This window comes from Galeopterus variegatus, unplaced genomic scaffold, assembly GCF_000696425.1.
Source record: "Galeopterus variegatus unplaced genomic scaffold, G_variegatus-3.0.2 Scaffold465, whole genome shotgun sequence".
NCBI classification, from domain to species: Eukaryota; Metazoa; Chordata; class Mammalia; order Dermoptera; family Cynocephalidae; genus Galeopterus; species Galeopterus variegatus.
Genome location: NW_007726576.1, coordinates 496,942 through 522,222, shown reverse-complemented (window position 1 = coordinate 522,222; position 25,281 = coordinate 496,942). Strand labels below are relative to the sequence as shown.

The 25,281-nt window shown below is 33.9% G+C and overlaps 1 protein-coding gene across 1 annotated transcript in view; it reads right to left on the bottom strand.

Moving 5' to 3' along the window:
- Nucleotides 1-2,663: 2,663 nt before the first annotated feature.
- The window catches only part of PSPC1 (paraspeckle component 1), a 63,662-nt gene continuing 41,044 nt past the window's right edge, over nucleotides 2,664-25,281 (bottom strand). The window contains exons 7-9 of the mRNA XM_008569094.1: nucleotides 9,466-9,523; nucleotides 5,522-5,691; nucleotides 2,664-3,508 (exon numbers count right to left, since the gene is read on the bottom strand). Coding sequence (XP_008567316.1) covers nucleotides 3,323-3,508; nucleotides 5,522-5,691; nucleotides 9,466-9,523 — 414 coding nt within the window. The 3' untranslated portion in view covers nucleotides 2,664-3,322. The remainder of the gene's footprint in view (nucleotides 3,509-5,521; nucleotides 5,692-9,465; nucleotides 9,524-25,281) is intronic.

Here is a 25,281-nt window from a genome sequence, read left to right as displayed (position 1 = left end):
ATGATGTGGCTTTTTATAAGTACCAGCTGACACTCAATTTAAACCCTTTTAAAGCATTTACCATACATTTTGTCACAGTCTTTCACAAAACATTTCATGTCAATCACACATTCATGTCCTTTTTCTCATTCAGGATCTATGTTGTGATTATCAACTTAACCCCCACTTATTAATCAGTGACTATTAATCATTCACTGATATTTAGCAACCACCGCAGACTTTACATATAAATGTCAAGTTACTGAAATATTCAACAAACGTGTTTCTGAATAAACGGTGAAAATATTTCAATTGTTTGAGAGACAAGAGTCAAATTTTAATCATTCTCCTTGTAGATAATTCCTGTTTCTATTAAATGGCAATTCCACCTAAAAGAGATATTTACCCACTAATATTACTGATATTTTAGGATTAAAAATAAATATTTAATCTTTTTCACTGAATGCTCAGCACTGACTTTAGACAGAAAAATCCAAAAGACTCCAGGAAGAATAACAAATTGAATTTTACAAAACACAAGTGAACCAAAGTTCTTTAAAAACTACATCTGTCAAAGAAGAAAACCAATGCATTTATTTTCAAAATAAACATACAGGGGAAGTTCCAAGAAAATATAATGCTACAATAAAACAATTAGGGAATTGAATGTTCTTTTATTTTATGCATATTAATTACAAATAGCATATGAAACCTAAATCCTGCAGACCTTAAACTTGGTATTTCAAATCATAACACAAAAAAACCCATAACATTGTGATATTATAATATTAAAATTGTTTCATATTATCTTTTTATGGAAAAAATTATATCATATAGGACAACTTCACACTTATGTAAAAAGCTAAACTATTAAATTTCCTCTTTAGTTTTATATCTAACACTTTTATATAAATGACACTCAAAACTATCCCTTGGTATACAAATTCACAAGAAAAAATACTGACTAAACCAGGCACAAAGTTTCTTAACTATACAAAAACACTGAAAACTGAATAACTAGGAGTTCAGAGATGCTCCACTTGACTGTCACTCAGAAGCTGGCTGTTCCCAGAGTAAACTTGGTTAAGTACTGGAACAAACATTTTCTTGATGCAGGGAAAAAGATGTGTAGAACTTTGTTCTCGGAGCCAGAGTTGAGCCCGGACAGTAGAATGTTCAGGAGATTAAGATATCTCTTTGTGCACTGGCTTTCAAATGTTGTTGAATGAATCATAGAGAATTTCACAACCTTGGCCAAAGGTAGCTTGGCATTAATATCAAAAGATCAAGTTTCTCCCAATCTTAATTCAGCTTTCAAATGAAATACAATGCTACAAATTACCTAAGGATTATATAATAAAATACAGACTACGGGAAAATTAGATTTAAATCCAATAGACATCACTTAATAATTATAATTAACAGTAAAACTCGCCTCACCCCAATTAATGTCACAAATTAAAACAAATCCCACTCCCCACCACCTCATACTTATGAGATATGTAATGAGAACAATCTTTGACTATTATTTTAACAATCTCCTAATCATGTTTTCAAAGAATTGCCAAAAACAAAAGCCTGTGAACAAAGCAAGTCTTAGAAAATAATTCCATCCACACTGTTGCATCTAAAAAATAACTGAGCATGAAACAGTACATATGAAAAATTTGACTGGTACAAAAGAATGCATATCAATTATGTTTTACAACCAACGGCTTTTATGTAAATTTATCTTTTCCTTGGTCTTTTCTACCTTTAAAATGCAACATTTTAAACTAACCAAATTTATTTCTTTCCTTCTAGCAAGGACAGACACCATGGACTGGTACAAAAGAATGCATATCAATTATGTTTTACAACCAACGGCTTTTATGTAAATTTATCTTTTCCTTGGTCTTTTCTACCTTTAAATGCAACATTTTAAACTAACCAAATTTATTTCTTTCCTTCTAGCAAGGACAGACACCATGGAGGAACAAAAAGGCACTATTTACACAGTTTATTCTAAAACAGGATATTACTTTCCAGAAAGGAGTTAGAAGTATGATACAGTAATACACTGAAATGTTATGTGAGAAATAACTATGCTATGATCAGGGTTGATGTATTATAGATTTATGGTATAAGTTAAATATATAATTCCTTAAATGCAAACTTAAATAAACATGACCAATATACAAATTATTAAATTTAGCTATGACTTTTTTTTGGAGTAAACATAATGTGATAAAATCGGTTTCCCCCCAGAAGAAAATCAAAATCCAAAAACAGTAATTTGATAGTAGAGGGATCTAAGCAGAATCCAACGACCCTAGCCACTCACAAGTTAATTCTCTGCTTTTTAAAATCACCACTTGAACTGTATTCCTTAGAGACAGAGTACTAGATTATCAGACAAATTTTAGTGGAGAGCCTTATCAAACTATGGAGAAATATTTACAACACTGCCGAGTCAAGCCATCTTGTAATACTTCCAGAAACCTGCATTCTCAAGAAATGCGTGATTCACCATCACACAGCAAATCGTCGCTTAACAGCCGACCCAACAGTATTGTTTGATTTTAAAGAATTTAACACTAACTGTACAATGAAAACTGGTTAAGATCTAGATATTGACACCAAACAAATAATGGCAGATAAGAATAAAGATTATTTTATAAGCAAAAGAGAGGTGCCTTCAAACATTTTTTTTTGGTCAAGATTCAAAAGATTTATTTGGAAAAATCAGCACAGGACAAAGGTATCCTTAATAATCCTTCTCAGAATACCTGAATATTCAGAATCTATATGAAATGTCGGCAGCAACTCCGATTTCACAAAACATCAACAGTTTATACAAATTAAACTTCCATACCTACCCACCCCCAAATATACTACTTATCTCCCCCTTATTGACATTAGCTTTCATTAAGCTTCTATCTTCAAGGCTACTTGCACAAACAGTAAAATCATTTTTCTCTTTAAATGGCTGTATTAGTTAAAGCAACCAAAATATTACTATTACAGTAAAGTTTAGTAAAATCATGAGAATACAACTAATAACATTTTTAAATTACCCAAAATGATTTTTTTATTGAGATTAAGTAACTACATAGTTGTCACAGTACTATGGCATACTTATATTTAGCTAAAGTCACAAACACATTTTAACATTCACAATGAGCATCATCATTACCATTCTCAACAAAGCTTATGAATAAAGAAAAATACAAAAACCTCAAGTTTTACAAAAAAAAAAAATTTTAAGTCTACATACATCAACAATAAAACCATTTCTTTCAGGTAACAGGTAAAAGTGTAAAGGCATACCACTGAAACTTTTCTAAATATGGTGAAAGAAAGTTTAATATCTGCGACGCTTATTAGGGCCCTCAAAGTTGCCCCCTTGACTTCCTCTACCAAAGCCACCAGGACCACCACTCACAGGACCCACACCACTCATTGGTGCTTGAGAGGTTTCAGAACCTGTTCTACTCCCCATAGGTGAGCCAATCTGAGATGGTGGTCCTTGGGAAAATCTATCATTGTGCTATAATACCACATAAAAGTACAGAGTCCATTTGGAACACGCCAAATATAAGTGACAAGAAAAATTGGCAAAATCCCAAGTGGTGGTGTCATGAAGTTCAGCAGAAAGTCCAGCAGAATCAGGATCACACATAGAAGGAAGAAAGGAGCAATTTAATTAGTTACTATGTCTTAAAAAAAAAAAGAAAAAGAAGCAGTATCTGCAGATTTACATATTGCTAATGCTATGCCCCAATTTCATGAAAAAAGAACTGATTTTATGACATAAGCAAATGCCATTTTAAGCCTAGTCAGTATCGTAATACTGCTCTGACACCCCCCCTTTTGTTAAGATATTATTGCATTAAACTATGCTGTATAAGAAAAATACTTTTAAAAAAATCAGAAAAATAAAACCAGGGAGCAGCATCACATTGTTTTTAAAAGTAAACATTCTAAAAATTTCAACATCAATGCTTTTAAGACAGAAAGCACTAGTACAAACACACGCAAAGAATTATGATTTCAATATAAAAACTATTGAGGTGTTGTCCTTGATACTATTATTGGGAAAATAGATTGAGATTTTAAAAATTGCTAACTTAGTAATATTAATAATAATAGTACAATTAAACATCTGAATCACATATTTTGAAAAACTTCATAATAATGACACATATTAATCTCAAAGGCTGAACAGAACTCCTTAGATGTAGCAGTAAATAGTGCAAAAAAGATGAAGGGCGATATTTTTAAAAAGTTTACAATTTCAGGGAGAGGCGTAGAAAAATAGGACAGTTAATGTTATTTCTAAGTTACTATTAATGATTATATGCCACACAAAAACTCAGCCTAAGCAGTATAAGTTTTTACTAACTTTCAGACATTTTACTATAAAATAAAGCCTCCATTGAAGGAAATAATGTACTAACTGCATTATGTGCCATCTATTCACAGTAGATATTATGGCACTGCCTCTATCTTCCCTGTGCAGTTTTAAAAACCCATCTGTTAGCACATCTAATTTTTCCAAATTCTTAAAAGACTGCATTTGACATAAATATACTTAAAAATGATAAACAATGAATTCATCAGTTCTAAGATGCACAATGTTTAACTTCTAATGTCTCTGATCACGACAGATTTACAACTGATGGCCTGAGTTTAAGTGGCAATGCCTTCTGTTACCAATGGCACTTTAAATTTTGATATGGTAGCTCCAAAACTAACCTGCCTTTTCAAAATATAGAATCAACCAATCTTCCTTTCTAAATGTTATTTAGAACCATTACAAAACATCAAATGAGAAAATGTTTGGCCAACATAAAACCTCATTTAACTAGTGACAGACTTTAAGAGAAACGATAAAAGGTATCAGTCTTGCTACTAATATTCAAATATAATAAAAATTATAACTAAAAAGCCTTTTTATAATATTTAACCCACACAAAGATATCTTCACACTCTCAGATCAAGACAAAAATTGTCTACTTTAAATTTAATAACAAGTGTAATTAGTAATTCTGTGAAAAGAATGCAGCAATGCAAGTTTATATTTTACTTAAAAAAAGTTTAATGTTAATTATTTTACAGTTATATTCTTTGGAATAAATCATGACAAGTGATCTTTTTACCAAAAATGTTTTTGCACATATTGGAGTTTTGTCCCCTCCACAGGTAGGAGTCCACATAGGAAAAAGGCATTAATCATAAGATACTTGACACCATTACACTGAATGCTGGGAAAGGTGAATACAAATTAAAAGCACTGAATGAAAAATAACTGTAACTAACACATGCATTTGCTATTTACTGGGTACAAAAGCATAACATGGATGATAATCCTAACTCTTGGGCTACTTAGAAATTGTCTCTCATAAATCACCATATAACTTCACAAAATTTCTTTCTCTTCACTGGCTGTTAATCTCTACTGCCAAACAAATGATGCCAAATTATGTTAAGTGTGAAGTTATCTTTGGGGAGGGAGTGTATATTACTGAATATAATCAAAATAATGTTTATGATACATTACCACTGCTCCATTATCTGGCATCATTGCAGTTCCCATATTTGCAGCTCCTTCTGGTCCCATGGCAGGACCAGGACCCATTGGTGGGCCAGGTATAGTTCCTCTGTTGTTCATATTCATACCCATCATTGGAGGAGGACCTTGGTTACCAGCAGGTGCTGGGCTAAACGCATCTACGTAAAACAATCTATACTTAGAGCTGTCCTATCTTAGTTTAGTAAACATTGAAAATTTAACAATACTTATGCAATTTATATAGCAAGACTATTATCAAAATAATCTTCCTTAAGAATGGGACACTTAATTATCAGCTCTGCAATAGAGCATTACCTACACTCTAGAATTTTTGTCCCCAAAACAAATGTTCATAAAACAAATGAGGTAACTATCAATTATTGTAGGACATTTGAGACTGTAACAGTTTGAAAGTTTTAAAACAATCATTATTATTTGCAATAGTTTGCTTTAAACCAAATAATCCCTAACAATAGTGACTACACTCTACCAGTTTAAATGAACAAAGGAACAGCACTTAGAAAACCACTTTTCTTAAAACATGGCTAGAAATATTAGCACGTAAATTATATTAAGTTGTGAAAGGAAATTATTTCCTGCAATATATATAAAGCTCACTGTAACTAACCTCTTGACTTTTATATAGTTATTGAATACCTCCCCAAATTACTGGAGGTAATTTTTATTAACTTTATATTGAAATATGCGATATAAACCAAAAAAAGAAACCTGAAACATCATGACAAAACTTATTTTTAAAAGCACCTGCAACCAAATACAGATAATATATTAATATAGCTACCTAGGTTTTTTTGACATGGTGAAATTCTGGAAATGAAGATAATCAAATATGCTTCAAATTTTTTCATCAAAAAGATATCCATTAATTTAAGTGTAATAGTGTTTGAGCTATAATACTACATAGATGATGGTACCAAATACAATATTTTTTAGTGTTTTCTTTGAAAAATTTTTTGACTTTTTAAGTGCTCATATTTATCATTAAAAATTCATAACAAATACTGATTTCAATTTAGGGATTTCTTCTAGTATTTCATTATGTAGGTCAACTTTCTGACACTCAGATCTCAATTTCTCAAATATACATTATAAAAGGAGTTGAAGTTTTCATTCAAACACACAACTCTAAATACCTAATACAAGGGCCAGCCCGTGGCTCACTTGGGAGAGTGTGGTGCTGATACCACCAAGGCCGTGGGTTCAGATCCTATATAGGGATGGTTGGTTAGCTCACTTAGGAGAGCATGGTGCTGACAACACCAAGTCAAGAGTTAAGATCCCCTTACCAGTCATCTTTTAATAGAATAAATAAATAAATACCTAATAAGCCTGAACTCTTTATATGGCCAAGTCCAAGGAACAGCTGAGAGGAAGAAGTCTTACTCCCTACCAGTTCCTGGCATCACATTATACTACTCTTTGAACCCCAACCCTAACCAACTTCATAGGAAGAAATTACTTATTTCCAAAATGTTCTTGCTGATAAATCTACACTTTATCTATTCCCTTAATAAGTTTTTTTTCCTCTCTCTCTCAAATAGAACATAGCTGTTACACTTAACTTGAGAGTTTGGAATAGAAGTATATAACCACAGGTATAAAAAAAAATCAAAAATAATGTTTACAACTCTCAGTAGTTAACTTAAAGCCTTCTTTTTAAGAACTTATGTCTTCTACCACACAGCTATAAATAAACTAAATTTAAAGATCTAAGATATTAGCATTATCTAGTTACCCGAAAAGCAATTTCATAATGTATGTTTCACGTAGTATACACACTGGTGATACACCAGAAAATCTGCTGCCAAATTCCATCAATGTAAGTTGATGGGATATGATAATTTTTCCTACTCAAAAGCAACCCAACTGGGCCGACCCCGTGGCTCACTCGGGAGAGTGCGGCACTGGGAGCGCACGGGTTCGGATTCTATGTGGGGATGGCCGGTGCGCTCACTGGCTGAGCACGGGAGGGTTGTGATCCCCTTACCGGTCACAAAAAAAGGACAAAAAAAAAAAAAGCAACCCAACTGATGGTGGTGATAATGATAATATAAAGTCTCACATGGAAAGAAGTCTCACACTGAATGAAGACTAAAGAAGAGAAACTATCCTTTAGGAGAGTTAAGTGCTAAAATGCATATAGGGTTGTCTGATGAATAAAATGTCAGAACAATTTTTAATTCTCTTTAATTCCTAACTAAATAAGATATCTAAAGGCATATTCCCATATTTCTTCTGATAAAGTTGCTAATCAAGCAAACAATGCTTCCAGGGTCTCTGCACTATCACAAATGGTTTTAAGTATTATACCAATTTAAAGTGTGGTTCTGAGGTTAATTACAATCTAATAATTGTAATGGCCTTTGAAACTGCCCTTAATCCATAATAACCTCACTTTTACAATCCTTAAAACCATATGGATTATTTTATATACAATCCCAGAATTTACTCTGAAAAAGACATAAATACTAGACCATTATTATACACTCAACTATGCTTTATAATTTAGAAGTTATATACTCTTGGTTCACCAGTTACTTCACATTATCTATTGAAATAACTTTCCGATTAAGTTCTTTATGGCAATGTTTCACACTTCCTTTGCATACCAGAGATGCTCAGCAACTACTTGCTCGTAGTGACCAAGTAGACAGCAATAACTGATTCAAGATTATCTAATTTAGTGATGTCACAGAACTGGCATGAGAGGTTTATTAAAAAAAAAAAAAAAGACTGATGATGGAAAATGCTCATTCCACACATTATATGTTTTAAGTTTTATTTCATACACTATACAGTCATACCTCAGTATCCATGGGGGATTGGTTCCAGGACCCCCCTGAATACCAAAATCCGCAGATGCTCCTGTCCCTTATATAAATGGTATGGTATTTGGATATTAACCTATGCACACCCCTCCAGCATACTTTCAATCATCTCTAGATTACTTACAATACTTAATACGATGCCCATACATCATTTCATTCACGGGGATTTAATGCAGTATTCGGCGCGTGGCAAATTCAAGTTTAGCTTCTTGGAACTTGGCGGAATTTTTTTTTTCACCAAGTATTTTTGATCTGCAGTTGGCTGAATCTATGGATGAGGATCCCACGGAAATGGAGGACCAATTATATGGGTGTGCGTGCTATGTATATTGGGTGCTATGGTAATGCAATCTTTCAAACAGTATGTACATTTGATTTATATGAAGATTTTAACTTCATGGACAGCTTCTGTGGGACAACTTAATGTGTAATATATACATGAAATTTAATTTGATATCCAATTTTTAAATGTATGGCATTTCAAATTTCTAATTTAACAAAACCTATAACGCTCCACACTTAATTTTCCCCTTGGTTTACTTACTCAATACTACTTCCCTGACAACCTGGCTATACAAGCCAATCGATTTTAAAGTTGCTTTCTTTAAAAGCTTTTTATCAACTCTTACAAGTTAGCAAGACACATTTCTTTGACAAGTTATAGAGGTCTCAGTTCACTTCTTTGCACAATAATGTAATTAAGGGGAAAAAAAGTTAAACATTCATAAAGTTACACAAAATACTAGTTTAAAAAAGAAATTTAGTTGTATTATACCATGGGATGACTAAACTAGTTTCAGGCTATATCAAAACCTGGTTTATAGGTTACTCTCATTAAATCTATCAAAGAATAGCACATCTGTTTGGCCTTCAAATAATCAAAATTAAAATTTTCTAACTAGATATATATATTTTTAATATAATTGTATTTCAGTTTAATAAATGTAAGAGATTTCACCTTTACAAGGGTTGGTTCCATATTTTAGTTTTTTACTGATAAGTAAATACCACAAACAGCACATACATACAGTCCCCCAAAGAATTACAAGTAAGTTACAAAAGCCTTTTGCTTCAAATCCCTACCTCCCATGTTTATTGCTCCACGGGGACCCATATCACCCATTCTCATTTCCTGTTCTCTCTGTAAGTAAACATAGTTGTCACAGTCAACCTATCGATCTTATGACTTTACATTTCCCATCTAAAAATCAAAAAGAAAAGAGTGAATTGGGACATAACTTTCCATTTAAAAAGGTGAAAATTTCCAACATCATTTACTTAATAAGAACACTGAAAAGAAACTTCAGTCTCCCAGGCTTAATGTATTACAAGTGCTTAGAGCACCCAATTTATATTGCAAGATTAGATTATCAATAAGCCAGATTACATAAAATCTATCACAGATTATTAATGTTTTTATTCCAGTAGATCAAAAACACATGCCTAGATTTAAAACAAAGGAAAATCTAGTATGCACCAGAGCCAATTATTTTTTCCTCCCAGGTCACTGAAGTCTTAAAATAGAAATGACTGTTATCATATTTATACTGAAATGTATTCAAGCACACAATGCAAACAGCTTTAAAGCACTAAGATAAAAATAAAGTTATTATTTTCACTAAGTACTTCATTGTCTAAATACTTCATTCTTGTATTTTCACTCAACTACTCAAGCATTATTCTACCCAAGGCCCATAAATATACCATAAAAGACTCCACTTTGCACAAGCAGTTATTGAAAGCTGAATGTAACATTGATTTCCTGTAACTGAGCAAAGGTTTTACTTGAAAAACTGAATGGAAGTGTTACACAGTTTGCAAGTTTTGAAACAAGGCATTCTTAACATTAACTATAACACAATAGGTCATAAAAACGTTCAAAACGTTACAGAAACAGCTTCCTAAACCACTCTTCATTTACTAACAGTTTCACGGAACTAACTTCAATAAAATCTCAGTGAAATTACTCAAGATAACATATTTAAATTGAAATTTCCATTTTGATGTGATGACCACCTTCAATCTCAGAGAAGTATGTTAAATAAGCAATCATGAAAAGCACTGAGACAAAAGCAGCAATGTTTAAATCTAAAGAAAGCATAGTGTACTTTCCAAAAACAATTTCATTAAAACCTAAATGTTTACTTGAAATTCCATTTAATAATATAAAATATTGGTTAAAAACACTTACAAAGCTGGAAATAAAGGCCTATGATGGAAACAAAGTCATTAAACAGCAAATAGCTCCATTAAAAAAACAAAAAACGCTGCCTATCTAATCTAAATGGAGATGCCCAAAGGTATGAAACTATACATAGTAGTGAAGCTTTCATACTATAAAAACACCATCATGAAGAAATGAAATGCTTTATTACATTATTTAGAAAATTTTAAATTCCAAATCATTCAAAAAGCTATTTTTTTAACTTTCCTAAATTCCCCTCTTCTCATAAAACTATTATTGACCTGCAAAAAAAAGCTAAATAAAATTGGGTATTGATCAAGCATTATGTGGAAAAAACTATTTTTAAAAAACACTGATCACTACTCTCAATAAACCAAACCAAGCTACCACTTCCTCATCACTACTTAAAACCTATTGATAAAATGAAGAGTGCTTCAGCACACCCAAAATCTTCTGTAGTAACACTTGTTATTCCAATACCACAGAGTAAAATATATGGCTTTTTAATTTATTTATTTCATGTATTTTTTTTGCAGCTGGCCAGTACGGGGATCCAAACCCCTGATCTTGGTGCTATCAGCACTATGCTCTAACCAAGTAAGTTAATCAGCCAGCCCAATACTTGACTTTTTGAGGGGATAAGAGTTTACTTTATATTCTTACTTTTGGATTTGCCTTCACAATGAAAGGTTAGGAATTCAATGTCTAGCCACTAAAAGAGGGTAATTATTATAGTCTAACTGTTTGAGACTTCAATTTTCAAATACTCCTTAACACCCATGAAGAGTATCAGAGGCCTATGATTCACTGGCAGGGGAAAGGGACATAGACAATCTTTTATATTGTATCTTTACATTTCAGCTTTATGTATCGTTTTCTAAAATAACAATATTTAACTTTACTATTCACAAAGTTAATTACTTTCTTTTACCATTACTAAATCCATTTTCATCATTAAGAAAATTTCAAGGGAAACTTAAGGTTCTGAAGAGATCTATGGTTTTAAGTCAACTATCCAACAGTGGCAGTAACTTTTTTCTTCTAATGTTATATTGTAAACTAGTTCAAGTTCTAAAATATCTTTCTTTAGATGAGATAATCAGAATGTGTCAGAATATTCCATGCTAGCCTATCACTACGTTAAAATAGCAATTCTCGGTGTATAACATTTTTCACTATAATTACACTTGTACTTAATAATCTTGATTTCTTAAAGAAAATTACCAATACTATTTTACACAGCTTTACTCTTAAGAAAAAGAGATAATATAATTTGATAACAGATCATTTTGTAACTATTTTAGAAGGAGCAAAAGAAGTTTTCAGCTTCCTAGTCATGTCTTCAGGTTGCTGTTACTTTCTAGAAATCCACTTCTACATACTTCTAGTAAAATACAAAAGAGGCAGAGATTATATTTAAGGTTATTTTGTAAACTGAAAGTAAGACAGTATTTCTCATTACCACTTAATATATCAAACATCAATAAAAAGAATCACTTGAAGTTCACTATAACTGTGTCCATCCAAAAAACAATACAAAAGACCCTCCTATAAATTACTTTTAATATATTTTAAATTAGAACTCATACATAAATGTTTCCTTTTTAAATTTTAATCATGCTTTATTATTATACTAATAATCAAGAGTTGTGGTTTAAGCTGAAACAACTTATTTGTAACCAACATCTCAAAAGATTGTAGTGAAACAAAATAAAGCTATGATGAAAACTGTTTCAAATTACTGATACAACCCTATGAGGTAGGTCTAATGTTATCCCATTTTAGAGATGATACAACTGAGGCACAAAGCTGTTAAATAACTTACTCAAGGTCAGATAGTGATTGAGCTGGCCTATAAAATTCCGCTGAAATAAGAGTTCATAAAATTTCCACCTTCACAAGGTGCCTTCATCCTTCAAATACAGTCAGTCTAACAAAAGGCATGATTTTTAATTTATCCTTACAGTGTTTATAAGACGGTCTGCTTTTCCATGTAAAGATTTACATAACGTTTGTTTTCAAGTGTACTTAAATTAACAGATGACCAAAAGAGGAAGCAAAGCATGGCTGATTCCCAGAACCACATAAGAAAGCAGCATCCCATTATAACAATGACTCTCAAAGTGTAGTCCATGGAGTACTAAGAGTCTCCAAGACCCTTTCAGGAAGCACTCTAAGTCACAACTATTTCAGGTTTTATTAACATTAAGACACAGTTATAATACTAGAATCTATTCAAGCTTTTCACTGTATTGACATTCACTACATGTGATGGTACAAAAGCAATGAGTGGCAAAAATCCCAGTGTTCTAGCACATATCCAGGGTCTTTTTTTGGTAGTAACTCTTGTATTTGTCACATGCATGAAATTGCAGTTTAAAATTTTCAATTATAAATACCTGGAAAAGCAGTAAAAATTATTAATTTTATTAAATCTCTCTCCTTGGGAACATGCTTTTTTAGGGTTCTGTGCAAATGAACAGGATGTATAAATAAAGCACTACTGCTTCTTAAGTAGGATAGTTATTTCAAGAAAAAGCATTCATGTGATTGGGTTGCATGCTGAATGAGCCACCTTTTTCATGTAATAAGATCTTTACTTGAGACACTAACATCTGACAAACTGTAATATTGACTTGAGTATTTGGCATTTTCTTGTGAGAACGATATCAAGAAGTTTAACTTTGTACATTTGGAAGAACTGCTTAAATCAACAGATCATTATTTTTCCAGTGATTGGTACATGACATTACAAAATCATAGGTCCAAGATATAACATCCATTCAAAGTCCAAGGTAGACCAATGGATTTTAATGAAAAAGAGTACTTTTTAAGACATTACTTCTTATGTGAAAAGGTTATTAATATGCTCCCCCCTTATTACTTACCCATGTTAAAGAAGATTTTTCCTAATATATATATATATTTTTTTAAAGATGACCGGTAAGGGGATCTTAACCCTTGACTTGGTGCTGTCAGCACCACGCTCAGCCAGCGAGCGAACCGGCCATCCCTATATGGGATCCGAACCTGGGGCCTTGGTGTTATCAGCACCGCACTCTCCCGAGTGAGCCACGGGCCGGCCCTTCCTAATATTCTTTAACCAAGAGTTTTTTTGTAGTAGATGGAATACAGAAGCAAATATGGGAAGCCAAACACTTTCTACAGAGCAAAACATTAAACAAATTCACACAATGCATGGCCGGCCAGTTAGCCCACTGGGGAGAGCACGGTGTTGGTAACAAAGGGTTCAGATACCTAAACCAGCCAGCTGTCAAAAAAAAAAAAAAAGATACACAACATAGAACAGTATCATTGTTCTCCCTACATTGAAGTCCACTGTTAAAGACACTTGTAAAAATGTAAAATAAGGCCACTCTTCCTCTATAACACATTGTCTTCAAATGTGTTTTAATTTCTAATATGGCAAATATTGATATAACCGAAACAAAAGCTCCTTGGATTCCTCAATAATTTCTAACAGTGTAAAGAGATCTGGAAGCCAATATGTTTGAGAACCACTGTTTTTAAAGCTCCAGTCAGTGTTCTTCCATGAAAATATAAAAAAGCAGAAAATGTACACTAATGTGATTAACCTAACTAATATTTCCCAAAGTGTGGTAAAAAATGCCACAACTGGCACTTGACATTATTTTGTGTAGAACATAGGTATTTTTCCTTTAATATTTAATACTTAAGGTATCAATCTGTGATTTTAAAGATATTGTGTGGGTTTTTTATGGTAACCTAATTTAAAGGAATTACATGGTACTCAAGTAAGGCAAAAATAAGGTTTAATACTAATGTCTAAACCTTAGAATACACTGAACTAAATAAAAACCTCCTTAACTATATCAACTGGAACAACGCTTTATGATCAATGACAGGATATATTCATCTAGTACTTTGATCAATCCAAACTCTTGTTTGAGTGAACTTAGTCTTAATGGCCACAATCAATATCCATCTTCATTCATAAAAACCTCTCATGTTTCTCTCTAAAGAAGCTTCTAAGGATTGTCTAGGGATCACCATGTGTTATTTAGGTTCCATTTCTCAAAAAAAAAAAAAAAAAAAAAAGGTTAAAAACAATAATACAGAACATATAAATCCACTAAGAAATATGTAATTCTAGAGAAAAGTATATTAAGTGCTAGCAAAAAACAAGATTCAACCTTCTTATCATTAAATATTACTAAAACTAAACTCATAAAAAATAAATTACATTTAGCACTTAATATTTTAGAGTTAACAAACTGCCTTCACTAGAGGAATTTACATTTTAAAAATAGTAGGAGTATTAAATAATAACTAGTAAAATTTTCATGAGCAAGATTAAACAAGAACTGTTAGCATCCAGAAACACTGGCTAACAAAAACAACATATTTAGACATAAAGAATGGAGCAAAAATCAATTACATAAAATATGAAGAGAACAGGTATAAAAAAAAAATTGCAAAAGCAATTAGGCCACTTCACCAAAAAATTACTCATTCATGTAGTGTTAAGATACTGTACGGTGTACATCCACAAATTAATCTTTTTTTAATAGAAGTAAATAAAATATTCTTAAACTACAAAGGAAAAAAACCCCACGTTCCCACTGATAAAATTCAAACAATAGCACGTAAACTTTCTAACCTAACCAATAGAGAATGCTTGGAAAACTTAACATTTTAAATTCAGGCAATTAAAAACAATTCAGGGTTAATTTCCAAAACACTGTAATTACTCACTGCTAGATAGGGAGGGGGGAAATACTTTAAGAAACATAAGACAACTTAAGGTATACAAGAGTACTTTAAAACGTTCATGGAAAACAGAATTAAAAGATAGCATGAATCTTGCCATGAACGTTTTGAAGATCCCACGTATTAACTTAGAGTGAGTTTTTCCCCCTCAGCCTAAATACATGCGTTCCAAAATATCTTTACCCATGTATATTAGGGAAAATGTTCCTCAGTTTTATGACTGTTAAAATAAAACTTTACATCATACGTCATTAGGGAATGCAAATTTAAACACACCTACTGAAATGGTCCAAATCCAAAACACTGAAAACGCCAAATGCTGGCAAGAATCTGGAGCAACAGAAATTCATATTCATTGCTGGTGGGAATGCAAAATGGCAGAGCCACTTTGGAAGACAGTCTGGCAGTTTTTTATAATTCTTACCACACGATCCAGCAATAGCACTTCTTGCTTTTTTTACCCAAAGGAGTTGAAAACTTATGTCCACACAAAAACCTGCACATGGATGTTTATAGCAGCTTTACTCATAATTCCTAAAACTCGAAGCAACCAAGATGTCCTTCAGTAGGTGAATGGATTAACTGTGGCACATTCAGACAATGGAATATTATTCACCACTAAAAAGAAATGAGTTATCAACCCATGAAAAGACATAGAGAGAACTTAAATGTACATTACTCAAGTAATATAAGCCAATCTGAAAAGTTTACACACTGTATGATTCCAATTATATGACATTCTGGAAAAGGTAAAACTATGTAAACAGTAAAATGATCAGTGGTTGCCAGGGGTTAGGAAGGAGAAATGAATAAAGCAGAGCACAGAAAAATTTTAGGGTGGGAAATACTCTTTATCTATAATAGTAGATAAATGTCATTTTATGTATGTCAAAATTCTCAGGTACAACACCAAGAGTGAACCCTAATATAAATTACAGACTTTGGTTGATAAGAATTTGTCAATGCAGATTCATCGATTTTAACAAATATACCACTCTGGTGTGGGATTTTGATAGTGGGGGGACTGTGTATATATGGGGATAGGCATATATGAGAAATCTCTGTACCTTCCACTCAATTTTGCTGTCAACTTAAGACTGCTCTTAAAAAGAAAGTCTACTTAAAAAAAAAAATAAAACTTTATAATGTTTCTTGTACAATAATCAATTACATTTTAATTTATACTGCAAGGTTTAATCATGAAATAAAATAGTTGTTCCTTGTTAAATATCACATCAGAAATACAGGCAATAACAAATAGAATTTGGGGGGCCGGCCCGGTGGCGCACTGCTACAGTGCGCCGCTTGGGAGTGCGGCGGCGCTCCCGCCGAGGGTTCGGATCCCACATACAGACCGGTTCCCGCTCGCTGGCTGAGCGAGGTGCAGGCGCGACACCGAGGGTTGCGATCCCGTTGCCGGTCCGGTGCAGGCGCGACACTGAGGGTTGCGATCCGTTGCCGGACACGAAAAAAGACAAAAAGGAAAAAAACAAAAAACAAAAAAACAAATAGAATTTGGGGACTTACTTGTTCATTAACTTAAGATATGATTAAGTTTAGATTCACTCAACAATGTATTTTTAAAACCTGGTGAAGGTAGCTGAGTGAACAGATTCTGATACTACTGTCAATTTAAACTGAATATGCAGCAAACTTAATGGCTGCTTTTTAATAAATAGAGTGGCTTTCTAACTGTAGCTGAATTAAATATAACCACATAATCTAGCATACATCAAGAGAGAGAAGAAAATAAGGATTTTACATAATAAATTTTTGGAACAAACTCATTTTTAGCTAAGAATTTTATTTTTTAATGCATATACCTGAGCACATTTTTAATTTTATTGTTTTCAACTGCCATGGCAAATTGTAACTAAAGAGTGGCTTTTAAAACCCAAAATTAGTTGCTTAGAGTGAGGTGCTGATACACCAAGGTCCAAGGTTCAATCTGTACCATCAGCTGCAAAAAAAAACCCCCAAAACAAAACAGAAACCTGAAATTAATTAGTAATATTTAATTACTCTTCAAATTTTATCCAGAACTCCCAAAGATATGAGCAATGGTACTAGCTACAAGACAAACACTATACTATTAACAAAATCTTACCAAAGCTCACATAAATACTGGTGACTGGTTTGCATTTCTTTAACCATAACCTCTTTCTTATCCAAAATATTTCCTTACCGAAGTTAAACAACTATCATGACTGGCTAGGTCAAGGTATAAAAGATGTAAGAAAAGAAAAATATAAATGGCACAAGAAGCAATTTCAAATTGGTTCCACCAACATAAGAAAACAGTGGAAGAAGAAAACAAGGTCCAGTGTACGAAGAATTAAGTACATACTTTATAGAGGAGAATACCCTTTCCTCTTTGTGATACTAGGCATTCAATAAATTATCTTAATAGTTTATCAGATATTTTGAAATTCTGACAATATATATATTTTTTCTAAGTAATTAACTCAAAGCAACAGATTTAATACATAGTAATTTTTGAAATATTTAACTGGTAGTGAAATAAGGCTCAAAGAGTTATTTCAAATTTGCAATTATATGTGCTTCAACAATCACATCAATTGTTTAAACTTGGGATTTAGAAAAAGCAATAACATACCACATGAAGACATTATCTTATAAAAGATATGTTATATCTACAACCAGAAAATCCAGCATTTGAAATGTGGTGCACAATACAGTGGAAGATATAAGACAAAGAAGCAAACTTACCTATATACTTACAATTATTTGAAATATTTAAAAGCCTTTGAAAATTTGTGATTATAATTATCAACAGTCTAGCTTAAACAAATCCATTTCATCAGTAGAGCATGTTTACAAACCCATGGTTCCTATGGCCTACCACTAGAAGTTAATATTAAACATAAATATTGATATTCCCATTTACATCTAGTTTAATTCAGTATAAAATTCTGACATTTCCAGTGATACTACATATTGAGGGCATGAAGCCCTCAATATGAAGTACTGAAGAAGATATTAGATCCTGATTGGCCTAAAAAATATTTTCTCACATAATCACCATCTAGAACAACTCCTGTAAGGTGGCTTTAAATATACCAAACAAGTCATAAAGAAGAACAAGTTACATTTTTATGCCTTCCTAGGCTCTGTTATTAATTCAAACTATTTGAAAATTAAACAAAATTCTTATTAATAGTATTACACATATCAGACATTTCAAAAGTGTTTAGTTAACCACTTCTATGTGCCAATCTCTGTTATTAATTCAAACTATTTGAAAATTAAACAAAATTCTTATTTATAGTATTACACATATCAGACATTTCAAAAGTGTTTAGTTAACCACTTCTATGTGCCAATCTTGATTCTCTTCTCCAATTCTTCAAAAAAAGTAAACACTAGCTAAAAAGTAAGGTCTTCCCATTCTGAACCAAACATTATTAGAAGAACTTACCACTTCAAATGAAAAGACATGAGGTATACCTACAACACAGCAGAATAATAAACCAATCATATCGTTAAAAAAAAAAAAGGAATCTAAATAATTCCCACAATAATGTCAATACTACTCAATGGCGTGCTTAACATTCTCCGGTAGAAAATTTCTTTCTCTAAGCTCTCAGAACTTTTAGTTGTATCTCTTAACATGCTGAATAAGTACTGCGTGCCTAAAATCCTCTAACATCCTCTGTATCCTCTACAGTGCCCAGCACTGTTTCTGAACACAGGAAACAGTGAACACATTTTTCTTCCTAAATGGAAACCTCCGAGTCTTCCTGTAATACTAACACTCTGAAGGGATATTCAAGCGGGATCCACATATTGAAAAGTTAGGTGTGCTGAAAACCAAGCACAAAAAAATTGTTGGTTATTTGACTGTTTTTAAAAATTACTCTTCTTTATGTGACTCCATTTTAAAGTCTATAAAAATACATCAGTAGTCATACCTCAATACCACCCATATTTTCCAAAGTACCAAATGTTAAACATCTGAGATATTAGTGTTCAATAAATACTATGGTATGGTGGCCCATAAAGAATACTGAAAAGCATGTGATTGAGCTGCACTGGCATTTGAAAAACAGGACCTCAAACAACTATTTACATTTTACAGCTTAAAACTATGTACTATAATATGACAAATATAAAATTCCTGACCTCAAAAAAGAGAGTACAATCAGTGGACAGCAAAGTCAGAAAATAATTAGAATGCAACTTGGTAAGTACTTAAAAAAGAATTATGTCAAAGAAGAAAGGATCACAGCTGGGGTGAAGAGTCAGAGGAGGTAATGTATGAGTTGAGTCTATACAGATGCTCTCTAGGAGGAAAAAAGAGATACAGAGATACAGAAATTTTTATGGATTACGAACCCATCTGAAACTAATGGAAAGTAAGACCAAAAAAAGACACTAGAGTCATCTAATGTGACAAAGAAATAATCAAATACACTAAAGTATCCTCTGATAAAGTGTGCATTGTATTATATAGAGCATGAGAGACTCAGTAATCATTTCCACCTGGATTTGTTCAGAAGACTGTTAAATATGAATGATAAAACAGAGAAAAGAACACCACTACTTATCCTTATGACTAGTTACCCTAATCATACATCTTGGTTCACCTAAAAAGTCCATTTTATGCTTGCTATAAGAAAGTAATTTTTAATAGGATGTATCCATATTCATCTGTCCCAGTTTGGATGATAATTTTTAAGGTTTCCTTATATATGATTAGATATTAAAACTATTAAATCATCCTTTTGAGAAGTGATCAAAAAATTCAAAACCTGGTTAAACCTGATACATACCTTCACTCAAGTATCTCAAATCATCAAAATCCTAAAGATCATTTCCAAGAATATGTGCAAACATTACAAACTTACATGCCAGTTTCTTTTCATTTGACCATAAAAGTGTGAGTCAAGTTCCAATTACGTACCATCCCACGTATTCATAAAAGTACTTGGCTTGTTGCAGTAATCAAATTATTTTAGTGAATAAATGAAAACATCAACAACCAAAACTGATCACAACTAGAACATTACATGTGAGACCACTGCAATATTATTATTATTATCCATTTTGATTTTCACCAACACATCCAAAGCATTGGATTAACCATTAACCAGCAATTGGTAATACCCTGCCCAGTAGGCCACACCTAAATCTGACACTAAATCCTACGGCAAATAATTCTTCAGTTATTTCCATAGGATGATGAAGAGGCCATAAAAATCTCTTGTAAAAATATGTCCTTTGTTTAAATGCTTCAATTGTCTAGCCCCCCTCCCCCAAAAAACAACTTCTATTGAAGCACAATCAAATTACTTGTTAGGGATAAATAATCTGTAGAAAAAGAGGAATGATGGACCTGAGAAAACCACAAAATTGTAACTTCTCCTCTCAAAAATTCACAGACCGTTTCAGAAAATGAATTTGTACCTACTCATTAGTAAGTAACAATAGGGATCATTTCTCTCTGCCAGCATGAATTAATGAAATTTTATTATTAGCTAGAGTTTCTGTTTTGAGTTTTGTGCATGGCACAGCAGGGGAAGTCAGGTTATAATTAAATTAATGGGTGGTAAGGGAAACAATGCCCATGTAGGAAGAGACCAACATAAAGAAGTGACTGGTTAAATAACAGGCCAAATTTGGCAATATTCATCAAAGGAGGTAACATTTGGAAGAACAATGCTTTATACCTCTACTGACTATAACTAAAATGATTTGAAAACTCCAAGGTATCAGCTGTGAGGCAATGATGCTTTACCAATTCTTCCCAAAACTTTTGCTCTGATTTATAACCATAACTACCAATGAACCTTCTGGAAATTAATTTGGATTCTTCAGGAAACCTGGATCTAGGACATGAGGTGCTGTGCTCAGTGAACCTTCTAAAAACACTGGAAAAGAACATATAAATTAGTAAACATGCATTATAATTCACAAACTCTAAGTTTAGTTAATATGAGCCACTTTTTATAGATTCCCCCCAACTCTCAGATTAGCTGTAGATCAAGGGTCAGCAAACATTTTTGGTTCAAGGGCCAGACAGTAAATATTTCAGGCTCTGCAGGCCATACAATCTCAAAACGGTCATGTCGCAACTATTCAACTCAGCCTCTGTAGGGCAAACCAGCCATAAACAAACCAAAACAACACATTGTGTTCCACTAAAATTTTATTTACAAAAACAGGCAGTATATGGTTTGAGCCAGGCCTACTGTAGTCTGTTCAACCCTGGTCTAGATGAAATAACTAAAAGACTAAAAATTAATACATCTTTTGAGACAATATCCCCTGCGTATATAATGTGAAAGCTCAATTTGAAGTTACCACACCCAAATTCCACGGGGTAAAAGAGACCTTAGCTAGAGAACAGACATCTTCGGGGTAACTAAGATCAAGCAGAAAATTTCAGTTAGCAGTTCACTTGGGAACTGATAATTATCAATTCCTTGAGGTTAGCAGAGGACACGAGAAACTTATAGCTGAAACTGCCTGGAGATAAAATAATGACCCAATAGGATCCTTCTCAAAAGTTTAGTTCTGTTTATCTCCCATTACACCCTCTTATGCTGATTTACTTTAGATGTTGTGCACCTACAATTAGGAATTAAAACTAAGTTTTCTTGTTTTTCTTACCTCCCTAATCAACTGCAAAGGGAGGAGATCCAAAAGAAAGGCAAAGCACCCTAGCTGATTATTAACTCATCTTCCTTAAAGGAAAACTGCGTCCACATTAGAGGTACGAGTCAGGTATTTTTATGTTCCACTGATGCTTGACTGAGGTTACTGTCTTTGAGCTCTCCCTAGGAGATAAGGATTCCAACCCTAAAATAACATCAAGAGCTTGAAGCTGACCAGTCCATCAGCTGCAGACTCCATGATGCCAAAGCACCAAGTCCATCATGGGGACCCTGACATATGACTCAGACCCTCTGCTGGTCCTGTGGCCAGCCTCCCCCTTTTTCCTGCAGGATAAAACCCTTAGCTCACCTTCCCACCTCTTCCACTTTATAAACCCCAGAACAGGCATCAGAAGGTGGGATGATTTTAACCTGGTCATCCCCCAGATGCTGGTTATCTCATTAAATCTTCCAATGCTTGTACCAACTTTTGGACTTTCAAGTCATTTGTTTAGTGTGAGACGGCAAACAGAGCCTGGCTGCTGGTAACAAGGGCACTATTAATGTAGAATGTTGTGCTATTTAAATTGTGTAATGTTGTGCTATTTAAATTGTGTTCTGTATGAATCCCGCCCCCTCATGTTGAACCACATCAAAGCCTGCCCTCAATGTACACTCCCCAGGACCCATAAAATATTCCACTACTGCTATTCTCATTTCAACATACAGCCATTGGTTTTCAACTTTCACTAACAAAAAAAATAAACAAGGTGTAGAGCTTTTTACTTTTCTATCCCCTCCCCCACCCCACCCCATACACCTGTATAACTTTAAAATGCAGATTCCATGGTCACAACCCAGACCTACCGAATTAAAATATCTGGTGGGTTGGATCTCAGGTATTTTTTTCTTTTAAGTTCCACAGATGTACTGCAAGGTTGAAAGTACTAAACCTCACAAAACTGCCATCAAAAGACAACACATCACAATCCACTTGGATCACAAAACTAATCAATTTCTAGCTGTAAGATCTAGGAACTCACATTTTAAAAAATTCCATAAGTGTTTATTATGTACTGTTTGAAAAACACTGTCCTTGGAAGAGGTACTACACTCTTAGCCTCTGGCTACATTTCCTTGATGTCTCTGGCCCCATGTAACACCTCTGACAAAGGAACACGACTGGGTCAAATTGTTGCCTTAGCGTATAATATACCTCTACTTTCAAGTTTATATTGCATGTGTACTGAAATACTCAGGGCTATTCCCAACTACTAAAATGGGACCAAAAAATCTTCAATACCAAGTCAGTTTAATGCAGGATCTCTGAAACAGATCTGAAGAGCTTTTCTTTATTGAAAAGCAAAAACTAAGTAGTATCCAATCTAAACACTACCCCAATTTTCCTAAACAAAGTATTTACTGAGGCTACAATAAGACTGACATTTGGATATTTTTATGACATTAACATTTTCCCAAGAAGCAAAGTTCATTCCAAGAAACTGCATCAACAAAATTTTCTAATTAAAATCTCCCATTTACTCCAATGCAAATTGTTTCCACAAATAAAGACTGGTACACTGCAGTATGTAAGTGTTTAAACTGCTTTATCTACAGTAAGTGGGGAAACCCAATATGAAAATGCTTGTGATATGTCCAAAAGCTATGAAATTGTCATAAATAGAAAATTCCAACTCAGTAAATATTACCTAGAAAATGGTCTAATACACTCCACGCTATGGTAAAGATAAACCTAAATGCAATTAAGACACAGTATAAAATGTATATATTAAGGCAGTCGTAAGTATTTTATTCTACAAGAGTGAAAAATATCTTTAATTTATAATTACAATAGCAATTATCAAAGAGTGACTTCTAAGGAAAAATAAGCTTTGAAATAAAAATGAGAACTTGTAATTGATGCAGTGCTGACTTACATCCTTGGAACTCTTAAAAATACAAGCTCACGTATGATATAAAATTATGATCAAGTTAAAGGCTGATAAAGAAAAATATGACCAGACATAATGAGTATTTTCCCTTATCCTTTGTTACATTAAGAAAAATTATTATTTAAGGGCTGGCCCATGGCTCACTTGGGAAAGTGTGTTGCTGATAACACCAAGGCCACAGATTCAGATCCGTAAATAGAGATGTCTGGTTTGCTCACTTGGGAGAGTGTGTTGCTAATAACACCAAGTCAAAGGTTAAGATCCCCTTACCGGTCATCTTTAAAAAAATAAAATAAAATAATTATTTAAGACAAAATAGTTAACAGTAATTATTCTTTACTTCAAAGCCCCACACTCTTTCCTAGTTGTTCTGGAATTTTCTAATGGCAAGATAAGAAAGAAATGAGAGATGGCATCTTCGAACTAAACAAGAAAGGTTCCAGTTTAAGATGGTGGAATAGACGGTGCCCAGCATCACTCTCTCCCACAAATCAACCAATTTACAACTATAAAAACGTAACAACAGCCAAGCTGGGACTGCTGGAGCTCAGGGGAGGAGAAGGAGAGACCTACGGAGTTCATGAAGAGGGGGAAGCCTCGATGAGAGAAAGAAAAAACTGCTTGGAGCATTTTGGGCCATGGCCGCTTTAAGGCTGGACCTGCTGAGCGCATGGAGCAGGAGCCAGCAGAAGTCGCAGCTGTGCCCTTCAGATGGAGTTGCTTGGAGGCGGCAGGGGAGAATAGGGCCTTGGTGGCCCCCAGGACACTGAGACCACAAATAGGGCTCCTATGTGGCATAGGAGCAAGGAGCCAGAGAAACTGAAAACGGGGAGCCATTCAGAGGCCAGTGAGACATTCCAAGGGACCAGCGCAGGGTCCGTCCCAAGGGAAGTGTTTGGAGCACAGGTGGTGAGGGAGATGGGCCCACCGGGAGAACAATGGGACACAAAAGAACAGCTGATCCACCCCCAGTCAGCACAGGACCATTCAGTGGTGACTGGTCGGGAATGCAGACTTGCATGGGGTGCAGTTTGATGAAAAGATTCAGGCCCAGATCAGAGTTTCTACTCAACCCAGGAGGCAGAAGTCCCTATAAGGTCAGCACAAAAAGCCTTCCCTAGGGAAACAGCAGCAAAGCAGCAATTTAGCTCAACCACACAGCTCAAGTACTGATTCCCACAGGAAGTTCCCCTGCTTTAGAAGTAAGCAAAGAACAAAAAATTAGTTCTGGCCCAGGCACACCACCAGTGACTTGGGGCCCGGCCAGGGCTTTGAGCTGGGGTCTGGACACCCCACCCACACCCAGGCATACCGCCAGCGCCAAGGAGCATGCCAAAAATATCACCTCTATGTGGGTGGACCACCACAGACACCACAGTAACCACGGCTGCCG